General features: G+C 37.3%; 1 protein-coding gene across 2 annotated transcripts in view; it reads right to left on the reverse strand.

Moving 5' to 3' along the window:
- The window catches only part of USP7 (ubiquitin specific peptidase 7), a 69,566-nt gene that overhangs the window by 17,147 nt on the left and 39,263 nt on the right, over window positions 1-13,156 (reverse strand). For both annotated transcript variants that reach the window (XM_058849415.1, XM_058849416.1), the window contains 8 exons: window positions 12,802-12,910; window positions 6,971-7,101; window positions 4,563-4,617; window positions 3,948-4,028; window positions 3,764-3,854; window positions 2,902-2,984; window positions 1,856-1,965; window positions 843-999 (listed from right to left, as the gene is read on the reverse strand). In XM_058849415.1, coding sequence (XP_058705398.1) covers window positions 843-999; window positions 1,856-1,965; window positions 2,902-2,984; window positions 3,764-3,854; window positions 3,948-4,028; window positions 4,563-4,617; window positions 6,971-7,101; window positions 12,802-12,910 — 817 coding nt within the window. The remainder of the gene's footprint in view (window positions 1-842; window positions 1,000-1,855; window positions 1,966-2,901; window positions 2,985-3,763; window positions 3,855-3,947; window positions 4,029-4,562; window positions 4,618-6,970; window positions 7,102-12,801; window positions 12,911-13,156) is intronic.

Raw genomic sequence — 13,156 nt, forward strand, 5'->3', positions numbered from 1 at the left:
AACATGTTCCTGAATGATAAATTAATCCTATTTCTGGCATGTCTTTCAGCTCTTTGAAGTAACTAAAATTACCTTCAAGCAGCACGACTTTTAAAAGGAAATCTAGTTCAGTATAATTTGTGCTACCTGCTACTTGTGCTCGGCATAAGGAAGTCCATAAATACCAAACCTTTACTGAACATTTTACAGTAAGTACCAAAAGCATCATAATTGTTCCAAGAAGCTTTTCTTAAGACTGATATTCTAATGTCTAATACTTCAGTAGGAAACAGAAAATTGATGTTATCTGTTGTAAAATTAAATAAAAAGCAGTGATAACACAAAACATCTAGCAATTCTTTGTACATTTAGAGTAATACATATCAAATTTTAAATTAAAACAATGAAGCAAATTTAAAAATACATTACAAATAGCAACAAATTCACAATAAAATCTTACTTCTACTCTTACTGTGAACAATCATGTACACACAAAACCAGTCAACTCAAGGGAAGAGGCACCTGACCTATAAATGTCCGATCCAATCAAGTCACCTAAACCTGGAACAGTGGGACACACACAAACATGCTGAACTTCTGAGTCACAGGAACACTGGAAATGCTCCTATTTGCTTCAGCAAAGTCAGCCTCAAAAAAATGCTGGATAAAATCTGATAGCAGAACAACTTCAACACATACACACACAAGTGAAGAGATTTCATCAGTTAAAAAGTCTTTTGTTAAAAGTCAAGTGTGTATGCACTCTTCTTTTAGGGGACAAAAATTCTGAATATTTTCCCATTACAAAAATTGCAAGTATGCATTTACAACACAAAAACTTTCAGGTGCTTTTCAATACTCACTTTGCCATCGCCCTTTGGATTTAAGTAAACAACATAATGTCCACCATGGTTATCTCCACTGTGTACAAGAACTGCATGGAGAATGTAATTTGCAGGATCTTTAGGATCTGTTTTTTGCAAAAATTCATCTAGTGGCAACTGTTCAGGAAATTCAAACCTAGTTTTGAAAAGAATTAAGACAATTGTATTTGTAGTTAAGATAGACACACATTATTATGTACTACTACGGAACATTACGTGAACTCCTAAAGCAAAGTATAAAAATTGAACATATTACTGTTACAATGTCATTTCTATCCAGGACATGCTGCATACAGTGGCAGAACTTATGCTGTTAAAATATGGAATAAAAATAAACTTTTCCAGCAGCTCAGGAAAGTATGTCCTCAGTAACAAGGGCAAGAGCACTTCAACTGAATTAGGGCTGGTTTGGATTCACTGCATCAAGGCAAAAGCTTTAAAATCTGTTATTTTCTAGCAGACAAATGCAGCTTTCCTAGCACAGGTACCACTGGACTGGAACATTACTCTGAAATACCTCACCTTGGTGATAATGAGATAATTGCAATACACATTCAGTTTACAACCAACCATGTATCTCCTCGAGAAATTATCAGCCTCTTCTTACAGTGAGTGGGCAAATGACTCTCACTCCATCCATGGAAACAGATGGAGGGCAAGCAGGTTAACTCCTTATTCATCCTGCTTTCTCTGGTGGCAGCCTAGCCACACACTGCACAAAGAATGCTACACAAGCCATTAGAAGTTGCAGTCACCTGTTCACGCTCAAACAAGCACTACAAATTGCCAAGCATTCAATTTGTCATTCCAAATTTCAACGTTCACCCTGTGCTCCTTTAGGGGATCTCCACTGTGTGTGACTCCACACGCCTGCCTCTCAGAGTTTAGTCAAAAACAGGATTTTGGGAAGCTATTTTTTGGTAAAATACATTCACAGGTCTAAATTCTACAAAAAAACTCAACCCACACACTAAACCAGCCAACCCACTTACCTATCATTTATCTTGATGTTTTGGTCAGTCTGAGGATCATACATAAATCTCATGAGCTGTAGGTGTAATACTGGTGGCAGTGTTAGGAACTTCACACCTTTCTCTGCCTCCTAGACATTTTAAAGGAAATAGAGGGTTGAAATTGCAGGTTTTTTAGCAACTCAGAATACTTGTTTGTTGCAGACACTTTCACATGGACTTTTATAGATTTGACAACACAATGTGCACCAGAATAGTTTAAAACTTGGTTGCAATTTGAGTATCCTAATGCTGCACCAATCTCCCAGGAGCTACTCCAGTAACACAAGAACTCAAATTAAATTTAGGCCACTCATGCAAACATATGTGGACATCTCACTGCATTAAGAACAAGTTACCTGCATAAATAAAATTGGGAGAATATGGAGGCAAAAGATCATTTTTGATCAATTAAGAATTTCATGTCGATTGCATCCTGCCAACAAGGATTTGGCTATTCTGCCAAGAACAGCTAAAGAATATATAGAACATTACTGACAAAACCTGGTATGTCAAAGCTGCAGAAATAAGCTTTAGTGAAACATTATTTATAAAGGACTTCAGCTTACTCCAGTGGGTGCAGAAAAGTGCAACTGAAGAGCTCAGAAACATGTGCACACAGATAAATGTTTAATTTCCATGAGTTCATTTGGTGTTCTTGCTGAGAGTACAAGCATGAGCTCTCCTAAGTTACTTCTAGAGCTGTGCTGCATTTTCACTTGACACAGGGAAGAACAGACTACTCATAGAGGAACAATTCAATCTTGAGATTGGTGGAAAAGCGAGCGATTCTAGAAATGGAAGACTTGGACCTATAAAACTCACTACAAATTGAATTGCTATAAAAACCTGAGCTTCATTTTAAGAAACCTAACACCAAATAAGAGGAGCTATATAAAAAACTTGTCTGAGAAGAAACATCTCCAAAATCAGTTGATAAAATCTAGAATGGGTTTTGCAACATTGTTATTTTATCAAGGATAAAGAAATAATATTTAAAACCGAGTTAAAAAAAAAAAATAGAATACCTGCAAGCCATGTTCTCCTGCATCATATTTGTTATCACCATCCAACTGCTCCACTGCAACGTAGTCAATGAAGGACTCAAAAACTGAATGGAAAAAGATTGGAGAATTGTACAGAAGGAGGAAAAAATGTAAGTTTATTCTAGCCTGCAATGTATTAATCAAATGAAGTATTAGGACAGAGGAGTTTGTGTTTGAATATTTCTGTCCTTACTTTAAGTCAAGTTTTCAATTGCTTAAGAATGTCAAGAAATGCACCATATTGCAGAGGCATATCCAAGAGTACCAGCAGATTTTAAAATCACACAGTTACAGCTGTCTGCCACAGCTCCTCACTTCTGTTAAGCATCAAGCCAGATGCCTCTGTTTGCTGGACTGTACACATCCTCTCCTGTGCCTTGGACCCCAAGTGCTCAGTAAAGAGATGATAAGGGACCACTGCTATACTGTTCTGAGCAGCTCATCCTTTTTTATTTCTTATTACTACGGCCAGGTCTAAATAAAGATCTATTTCATCCAAGTTCATCTTTATATATAAATTATAACTACTGTGACAATACCACTGTGACCACCATGGCACAGTTTTATGACACAAGAAAACTGCTTAAGTTCTAGAGTTTTATGAAAAGATACCAGTGAGAGAATTAGGGAGGAAGGAGCAGGGAAAGGAAATGGAATAAAGAAAAAAAAAGAATTGTAATGCAGACAAAAACACTCTCTGCATTGAAAATGTTTTCAATAAGGCATCCTAAAGCACGTATTTCCAATCACTGTGCACCAATAAATGCATTTGAAAACATCAGGCACTGAAGTTGTCCAACATGTTGAAGTATTGGATTAGTGCATATCACAGTGTATCACTTACTATTTTTCTTTCCCTTTATACTTAGCTGGATGTCATAATAATCTTCTATTCGTTCAGATCGATAGTCTACGTGCTTGCATTGGATATAAGACTGGAAACAAAACCAAAAGAACATAAAAGTTCAATTTTATAAAAGTAACAAGAGCTAATTTATATTACTTTTAAGAAGGTATAAAATACATACCACCATCTTCCCTCTGAACAATTTAGGGATAGTGCCTTCTACACACGTGCCTTTCATTTTATTTTCCACATTATCAAGCAGCTGAAAGAAAAACCAGTTTTTACACAAGATAAACTTGCAGTTTTTAATTTTATTTATCATATACACATGATTACTTAACTGATTAGATGATAAGTCATTTGGACAAAAATGAAACGTCAGTCTATTTGTACAGGCATCTCCTTTCTAGTCCTTTAAATCCTCCTCTTCCCCCTAAACCGAGGGCTACTCCAATTACTCCATTCCTTTGAGTCTGGACAGCTCCCCAGATGTAACAGTGCATTTCATCTTCAAAAGTGCCTTTCTCTCCATGGATATAAATGTACTACTAGCACACATTCCAGCAACTTTCAAGCTTTTCTACTCTTTACAAATTCCTCACTCACAAAAAGCCACAAACAATCCCATTCTTAAAGAGAAACCAAGGCAAAAACTCTGCCTTTGAGACCCAATTTAAATTAATCAGGGCATTGCTACTCTGATCATTCCTAAACTATATTATATATATATAGACACATACAGAATATCATGAGAAATTTACACATCACAGATCAGCAAGAAATAGTATAAACATACCACTCGACATAATTCCTGGACATCGTGTTGCATGAAGCTGTCTAAAGTTTCCCACCTTTGTAAGGCAAATAAATAAAAGATTACTAATTAGGAAAGAAACACCTCAAAAGACATTTTTTGATTCCTTTGCAGATCAAGAATGTAATACACAACAAGATGACTGAGATTTAGGACTGGCTGATGCACAGGTTCTTTAGCTGGGTAGGAAGAAGGGGCAGTGACCTTGTGGGACATTTTGGCAGCTGTTCTGTGCCCAGCCCCCTGCTCCTGTGTGGGGCTGGGGCAGGGACTGCAAAGGCACCCAGAGCCAGCTGAGGAGGGCACAGCCAGGCTGTTGCTCTTCCAGTCTACAACCCACTCTCAGTTCATGCCAAAAAAACTCTTAAATAAAGGCTTGGGAGCAATTCAATGCCATCAGTTTCCAGTGCAGGTTTCCAGTTGCCTCTCTTGCAAGGGCCCTTCAGGTGCAGTTAAGCCGTGTTCAGGGATTACTTCAGCACAGGAAAGGAAGCAAATGGATTTACAGCAAAGACTGGCTCCTTTGTGCTCATCTGAACAGTCAGTCCTGGGCATGCAGTAACTCCAAGGAGGCATTCAGCTCTCTGGACTGTCCATTGCAAACACATGGTGTGAAAGCAGGGGTGAAGGCAGCAGGATCTAAATGCCTCATAGCCAGCATGGCACACTGCAACAAGGATGTTCAGCTCTCCTGCCTTCAATAAAACAAGAAGCATAAAGTGTTTCTAGCTCCAGAATTAAACACACCTGTGAGAACTGTAACTTCAACTCAAGAAATCTTTTTAAGTTCTAAGTCTGACAATTTTTTTTGCAGACTGTATGAAATAAACTGTATTGACTGTAGGCTCCAGCTTCAGTGTGATGTTCCACCCTGGCCCCGGAGCCAGCAGCAGGGTGATCAGGAGCAGCGCTGACTTTATCCTCCCTCCCACTCTCTTCTCAGTGACTCACCCCCACTGTCACACGGCAGCAAACTAATCTCCAAAGTGTGCCAACAACTGTGTGGGGTCCACACTTAAACAAGCTGAATCAAGTGACCTGTCAGATAATTAAGAATAGAAAATAATGCCCTGACTCTCTAGGCTTTAAACATTAGCCAGCTCATAGGACAGACCAAAGAAAAAGGTCACACACTAAAATTAGGATAAAGAAGGGCTCCTTCAGACATGGCATCATTTTCTACTTGAAGAAGTCAAACCTAGAAATTCCTAACATTCAGTAAAAAGTAACACCCTAACCAGCACCTAGGGCTCACAAGGCCAAAAACCCCTCTCTGATTCAATGATGAGGGAAAGGGGAAACCTAAATCTTCAAACACATTCTAAAATTATCTTCCAAGAACCAGAGCAGGCATGAACACATTTTTAAAACCCTGCTGTTTTGGATACAAAATTACACATCTGCAACGCCCTTGGGAAAGGCCTCTTTAAGCTACTGAATACGACACAGTTGGGATCTTAACTGAAGATGAAATATCCACTCTATCAACAAGTCCTGTCCTGTAACAGGGCAGCAGGAGCACTGATATAAAGCAAATATACAGTGTGCTACTAGGAAGAGGGTATAGTCAGACAAACAGATAGCACTGAGGCTACCAATTTCCTTTTAAGATTCCCCTAAAGGGGAAGAGTCAAGGTTGCAAAGACACATGGTTAAAAGGAGTGTTTTTAGGACAGAGCATAACTATAGGCTGTAGCAGCAGATGCAGGATGAACATGAGAACAACTGTACAAAAAAGATGACACAAAATGTGTTTTGAAATAAAAGAGTGCTTGTCAATATTACTACAAGACTAGCCTATAAATACAGTGAGATAAAGTAATACAAAAGAAAGTATTTTAGAATGGATTTTAAGAAAATCCTACTCCACACTTACAAGACATGCAAAAAGAAGACTTGTAAAGGTTATACTACTGATGATCTTTCTGTCCTAACTTGTGTCTTCGATGCATTGTAGGAAAATATTACAGCAGCCACCAACAACATGGACATGCAAATTACTGCTATTGCACTAAATCTAAACCAGATTCCATTTTTTAAGGACATTAACAATACATGAATTGCAATGTTTCAGTGACTATTTTGTTCTGAATTTTACTTAAGTCAAATGCATCACACAATGTTCAGCTAAATTATAACCCTGCTTTTAACAGCTCTGTTTCTGTACCATTCCCCTTCCCAAAAAATCTGAGTTTTGGATCAGCTGTCTTTAGTACTGGCTACAAATAAAAACCTATGCAAGTCGACTACAGAAATTTAACCATTAACACCATGTTATATTAACACTTCTCTGCACCCCTCTAAAAGTAACCTTATTGAAATAGAATTGTTTAGAAGAAAAGCTTTATGAAGCCTGTGTCAAATAAATAGTCCAAGTTTCTGAAACTTACCCAAATGACTTTGTTAACTTTTTAGTTCCAACTGGTTTGTCACTATGTTGCAGCTCATAAAACACTCTTTGCAATGCTAAAGGAACACTTTTGGATGAATCATCTCCTTCTGTGGGCATCATGTACACAGCCTGAAAAAGCATTTAGTTCAATTAGTATCAGAAAAGTTTATTGCTCATCCTGTTTAATGCATTCTTTCCCCTTCAGTGACTTCCTTCATAGAACTCAATTTAATCAACATTTCAAAAAAGTCTGAAAAAAATCTTGTACTGTAGTGTAAAAATGTTAATTGTCTGGAACAACTCGTCTTAGAGTAAAGTGGTTAGAAAGATGTGAACAACAGATTTCATTCATGGTTATTTTATCTAAATAGTTCCCTTATTCCAGCCTAGAACAGTAAATGCACTAAAGCATTTAACACCTTCAGATCCCTTCTCATGCTCAGTATGTCTGTGCAATCATCACAGTAGGACCAGATATGCCAGTCAATACCACAGACTTTCAAAACCAACTGGTTTTGTGGAAAAGCAACCACATGAAAACATAAAGGGCAACAAGTGAACAAAAACAGAAATGGTCCACATGGGGAAAGATGTCAGAGGAAGCTCTGAGAGTCCCCGATTCATTCATTCCTACTTAACGTCATCACTGTCCAGCAAATAAACAGCTTAACAATTCAATTCACTGATTATACTGATCTGGGAAGGATTTGGAACAAAGAAATTACACAAATAGACGAAACAGGGATTAGGAGAGTTCAATAGTCACTGAAATGAGATTTACTTTTTAAAAAGTGTACATCAATACATCTAGGGGAAAGGAAGAGCAAACAAAAGGGAGATGTTAATTTAAAAAGTGTAAATATAAAAAGAAACAGACAACCTTGGAAGGAGATTAGGCAACAAATGAAACTAAAAAAGACTCCAATATTAAGTAGCATGAGAAAATAACCTGTTAAAATGGAAAAATTGCCATCTGAATTTTTGCCTGTGAAACAAGAGGGAATGATCCATTTCTGTGAAGTGCTGAACTGGACCTCAGTGTCTCTCCCTCAGTCTGGGCATTAGCCAGAATTCCAGAGGTGTGCAGCACATCTGGCTTAGCCCAGACTCCAATTCCCTGCATGCAGAGCAAGGGCAGCAGTGCAGCTGGGAACTGCTGGGCAAACCCAGTCACTGCTGCAGGACAGCTCAGAACACAGCAATGGGAACCAGATGGGACAGGCACCAGACAGAGACAACACCGACACAAAAACAATACAAGGGTGTGGCTGAAGACAAAAGAAAGAAAAACAACGAAAGAAGTGCCTAAAGTGTTGACAGGTCAGTTTTCTATTCCAATTCTGAGGATCTACTACATTTTCCAAAAGTACAGCAACAGAAATACTTCAAAGAATAAAGAATATCTCAGAATAGCTACAGTAAGATGAAGTAAGATAAACAATTTCATTAAGAAAGCAAATTCCTGATATTCTGACAGAAAAACAATGGTTAATTATGCAATTGTAAACTAATACAATAATTCACATGACTGTATTGTTAATTTTTTTCATTTTCACAAGTTACCAGTTAATAGAGATGACCTAAAACAGAATATGAACACAAGTAACTTCCAAGTTTTTTTTCCTCAGTTGCACACCACACTAGTAGTAGCACTAGTTAGTAGTGCTTACACATATTAAAAAGGAAACAATAAAAATTTGCTGAAATTTATCATCAACTTTTTTCTGAAGGACAGTCAATAGAAGTCTTTGTTAGGATAATTTTAAGAACACTAGCCCAACCTCATCCTAATGACAATAAAAAAAGTCTTCTTTTGCTGTACTTTGAGATTTGCTTAAACTGTTCTATAAATTGAAGAAAATTGTATCTTCAATTTTATCACTGGCAACAGGTTTTAACTGTTGAAAGTCAGTGATAAACCTTCAACTTTTTTTGTGTGTTAAGCACTGCTTCAAGAGTTTATAGTGATGCAGTCTGGAAGAGAACTCTGTAGGTTCTGATCTCTGTTTCTGACAAGTTCAGATGGGATCTGGTTGCTCAGGATCAGATCCAATTAAGTTCTGAGCATCTCCAGGAATGGAGATCCCACCACCTCTCCAAACATCCTAATGTAAAGCTGGATCATACTGATTATGAAGATTTCCTTCCTAAGATCATAGCATTCAACTTCACAACAATTCAAATAAGCTAATAAAGTAAATAATTTCCAATTGCTTTATTTTTATCGTTCAAATGCAGAATCTCAGTTAACCAGGTCGATCTGGGCAAACTCGAATTCTAGTATCACTAGCTAGACAGTGATAGCTAGATCACCTTTGATTTCACAAGCAAAAGTAATTTCTTGCTTTAAAGTATCAACACTAGAACAAGTCAGCACCTTGAAGAATCAGCTTTAAACCTCTTCCTGTACCTGGTTTATGAATCTTTTTAAGAGTGGGTGTCACTAGGTAAAGGTAGAAACAGAAGTAGTTGAACGACCAAGTCTCAGATCTTCCAAAACTCTATCATTAGCTCCTACTAACTTCTTTGAACATCTTACAAATGCTTTTTTTAAAACACAAATATATAGATACTTGCTATGTTTAAACAAATAGAAACAAGGCGTGAAAATCAAGTCATGAAAAAATGCAAATATAGTCAGTGCTGATACATTCAAAAAATAAATAGTAAAATGCTAAACCTACAGAGGGCTAAAAATCAGCCTTGTGATTGACTCTTCCATCAAAAATGCATAAAATGGAGTTCAGAATATCTTGATAATTAATCAAAATCGAATCCTTTGACTTTAGTTCCTATTTTTTTAAATGCTTTTCTCATATACCATCTGGACAATTAATTCCCTTCCTATATATCTCAAGTAATATTCAAATAATAATTTACAATTTACTTATAATTACTACATTCCAGATGTCATTGAATAAAAACACCAGTTTTATTTCTTTGGAAATTCTGCATGTGTTATGACAAAGCAGACATTTGACACAGACTTTCTTGGCTCTACATTCTGTTTGTGTATTTAGGTAATATTGGAGCTCATTTCTCTTAAGTGTTTCTCCACACTACCAGTTTTTAAATATTATCCTCTTCAAATCTTTATTTTTTTGCCTTACCCTCCAAAATTCTGAAAGCCTGACCTCAAGGTAAAGGAGTGAGGCATTCAGATCCACATAAAAAAGCAGTGTTTGTTATTTAACACCTGAGAAGTTCCCTCAGGAAATGAACACAAAAGAGGGATAAGGGACATGTATAGGCATATTGACAGATATGAAAAAAAATTAGATATTTATATAAGAATAGAATGGTACAGGTACCTTTGAGCACATTGTTTAAAGGCAGGTATTACTTAAAGAAGGGAAATAAATACTGTACATGAAATTCCAAGGTTAGGTAAAATATATTGGTTAACTTGAGGAGAGCCAGATCAGGGAGATATGGACCAGTATTAATTATTTTAATATTTATATAAGCATTCCATAATGTTCTCATGAGTTGTAGGGACTTTTGCAAGGGAACCATCAAAAAGTTCCCAAATGGACTGAATGCAGCCACAAGCACTGACGGGCTGGAGGCACTCAGGACACTGCTGGGACAACTCTGGTAACAGAGCCCAGGTCAAAGCTGGACCCCACTGGGATGTCACCACTGCCCCTTGCCTGCTGGACTGAAGTTAAGCACATATTTATCAGTCACAAACAAATAACAATATGACCTAACATGAAAGTTCCTCTCTTTATTCCCTACCACTGAAGCCACCTCTTGTTGCTTAGAAGGGAGGTCTCGTTTCAAACACCCCAGAACTCCCATCTGTTATCTGGAAGCAGAGAAGAAAGGACCTCTCCATCAATCCTCACCCACGCTTCCCCAGGGCCTGACTTTCCATAGGTACGTGCCTGCCTTTGCTATTGTTCATTGCTTCCCCAGCTCTGCTCCTGACAGCAGCTTCTCTGCGAACAAAGCTCTAAGTAACAGCCACAGAAATCATTATTTCTTCCAAGGAAGGAAGATTCATTGAAATTAGGGAAATGGTGAAAAGCAAACCAAGGATACTGCACGTTGTGTTTTGTTTTGCTTTGGTTTAAGAGGCACAAGTTCTGGCAAAGTGAAAACAAAAGTGTAAAAAATACTTTTTTCAGACAACTGATTCTTCCTTATCTGTACCAACGGCAAATGAGTGCTAAAGCTTTCTAAAACTACCACTGTCATCTGCTCTGTTTGGAGGAGCTTCTGGAAGCTTGAGGAATGAACAAGGATTTGAACATTCCAGCTGATGTCCAGGAACACTTCCATAAAGAAAGCTGCAGCTACCAACTCTATGAAGTTTTCTCATGCGGTCATTAGCCAGATACAAAGAGATGCCAAAAGTTGCTTTTATTTTGGGGCTGGGGAAGAAGTGCACAGGAATGCCTGGTAAGATTATTTCAGTTGAAACCAACCTGTATTACAAAACTAATTTCTTCTTCACTACTTCATGGTACATATTGATTTAGTGACTACAAGGCAGTCTTGAACAAACTACTCAACTGCATTAGATGGAGCTATTACAAAAACACTTTCTTCTCTCAAGAGAAAAGTGAAGTTGTCCAAAAAAAAAGTAAAATGCACAAACATTGAGTGCTGAGCAAAAAGAACAGGCATTATGAGTGATAAACTGAGTAAATTATACCTCCTGCAAAAAAGGAACAGGTGCTTCACATGAAACAAGTCAAGTATTTATCTGCTGTCCATGGAATTAGGAAGATCTCAGTTACATTCTATTGGAGTTTGAGGTGTTACTTTTTTGCAGCACTTCAGAGTAAACAGCACATTGCAAAGAGAAAAAAGAAATGCCAACTGGGACACTTACAGGCCACAGGGATATAAATAGTAAGATGGTGGGAAATTAAAGACAGTGGAAAACAGGTACATTAAAAAGGGAAAAGAAAGACAAACTGAACTGCAATAACTAGTCTACATAAGAGAAAGCTCCAGTTAGAACAGTTCATTTTCACTAGGAGACAGACACTAAATACAGAAATGCACAGAAGGATTAATTAGGATCAATAGGAAACTCCAATACACTGAATAGTGCCAAATTGTTTTTTTCTCCAAGTACACCCCCTTTAAATAGCCACCTCCAACATCAAGCCATGACTTCTGTTTTTAATCCCAGTAAGGGTACTGCATCATTTTAAAACTATACATTATCTAGTATATTTTATCCTGGCTTTAGATGAGATATTTATTAAAAAGGTATTTAAAGCATATCTTTTTCTTTCCAGCAAAGAAAAAGCATCTACAGTAAACAAGAAATACTACTAAAGTTAATATAAAATTACATTGTTTAAACTACTGAAAATACAATGCTTTCCATCACTACAAGGATGGAAACCATAATAACAAAAAATTCTGCTGCATAATAGGAATTTCAAGATGGAGCAAATGTGTATCTTTGTGCATTATGGGCCGAGAAGCCATAATTCCCTGTTTTAACTATTTCAGAAAAGAGAAATTGCTTCCATCTTTTATCTGCAAGATTAAATTGCTTCCCCCGCCCCCAGCAATTCCTAACAATATTAACATATAAAACAGTCAAAGAAACACCCCCTAAGCTCAGGTCTTCTCCAGGTGCTCTGCCTGCTTCCACAGAAGACAAAAGCTTCTGTTCCACAAACTACAAAAGGCAGCTTCCTGTACTCTGCCTGCAGTAAGACATGTATCACCATGTAAGTCACAACTCCTCTGAAAGGACAAAGGAGCCAAAAGGATTACACAGGTCTGTTTTGAAGCATTTATAAATGCTAATTAAAACAGCCAATGTTATAATCTTGTGTTCTTTCATGTATTACTTACCTTTCGTAGCTGATTTGTGAAAAATAAAGTCTGTAACAAGCTGTTCATGTAACAAGTTGCTCCCTGGTTCTTTAAGCCAACATATCCTGTGTGCTTCTTTGAATCCCACCTAGAAAATAGTTTGTGGTTAAAAAAAAGGAAGTTCTGTATTCCAGCCATAAAGAGTGCTTGTTCTAGGGCAGTGCTGCTGGTAGATATCAGCTACTCTCCATTGCTACTGAAGGTTCAAACAAACTACACTTCACTGCTGCCTGCCAGTAACAACAGTCTTTGCAATTAGATGCTTAGTGGTATTATTACTTTTTTAAAAAATATGTTCTATATGGCAGAAAAACAATGTCCTATGAGAGTGTCC

The sequence above is a fragment of the Poecile atricapillus genome, chromosome 14, assembly GCF_030490865.1.
Source record: "Poecile atricapillus isolate bPoeAtr1 chromosome 14, bPoeAtr1.hap1, whole genome shotgun sequence".
NCBI lineage: Eukaryota > Metazoa > Chordata > Aves > Passeriformes > Paridae > Poecile > Poecile atricapillus.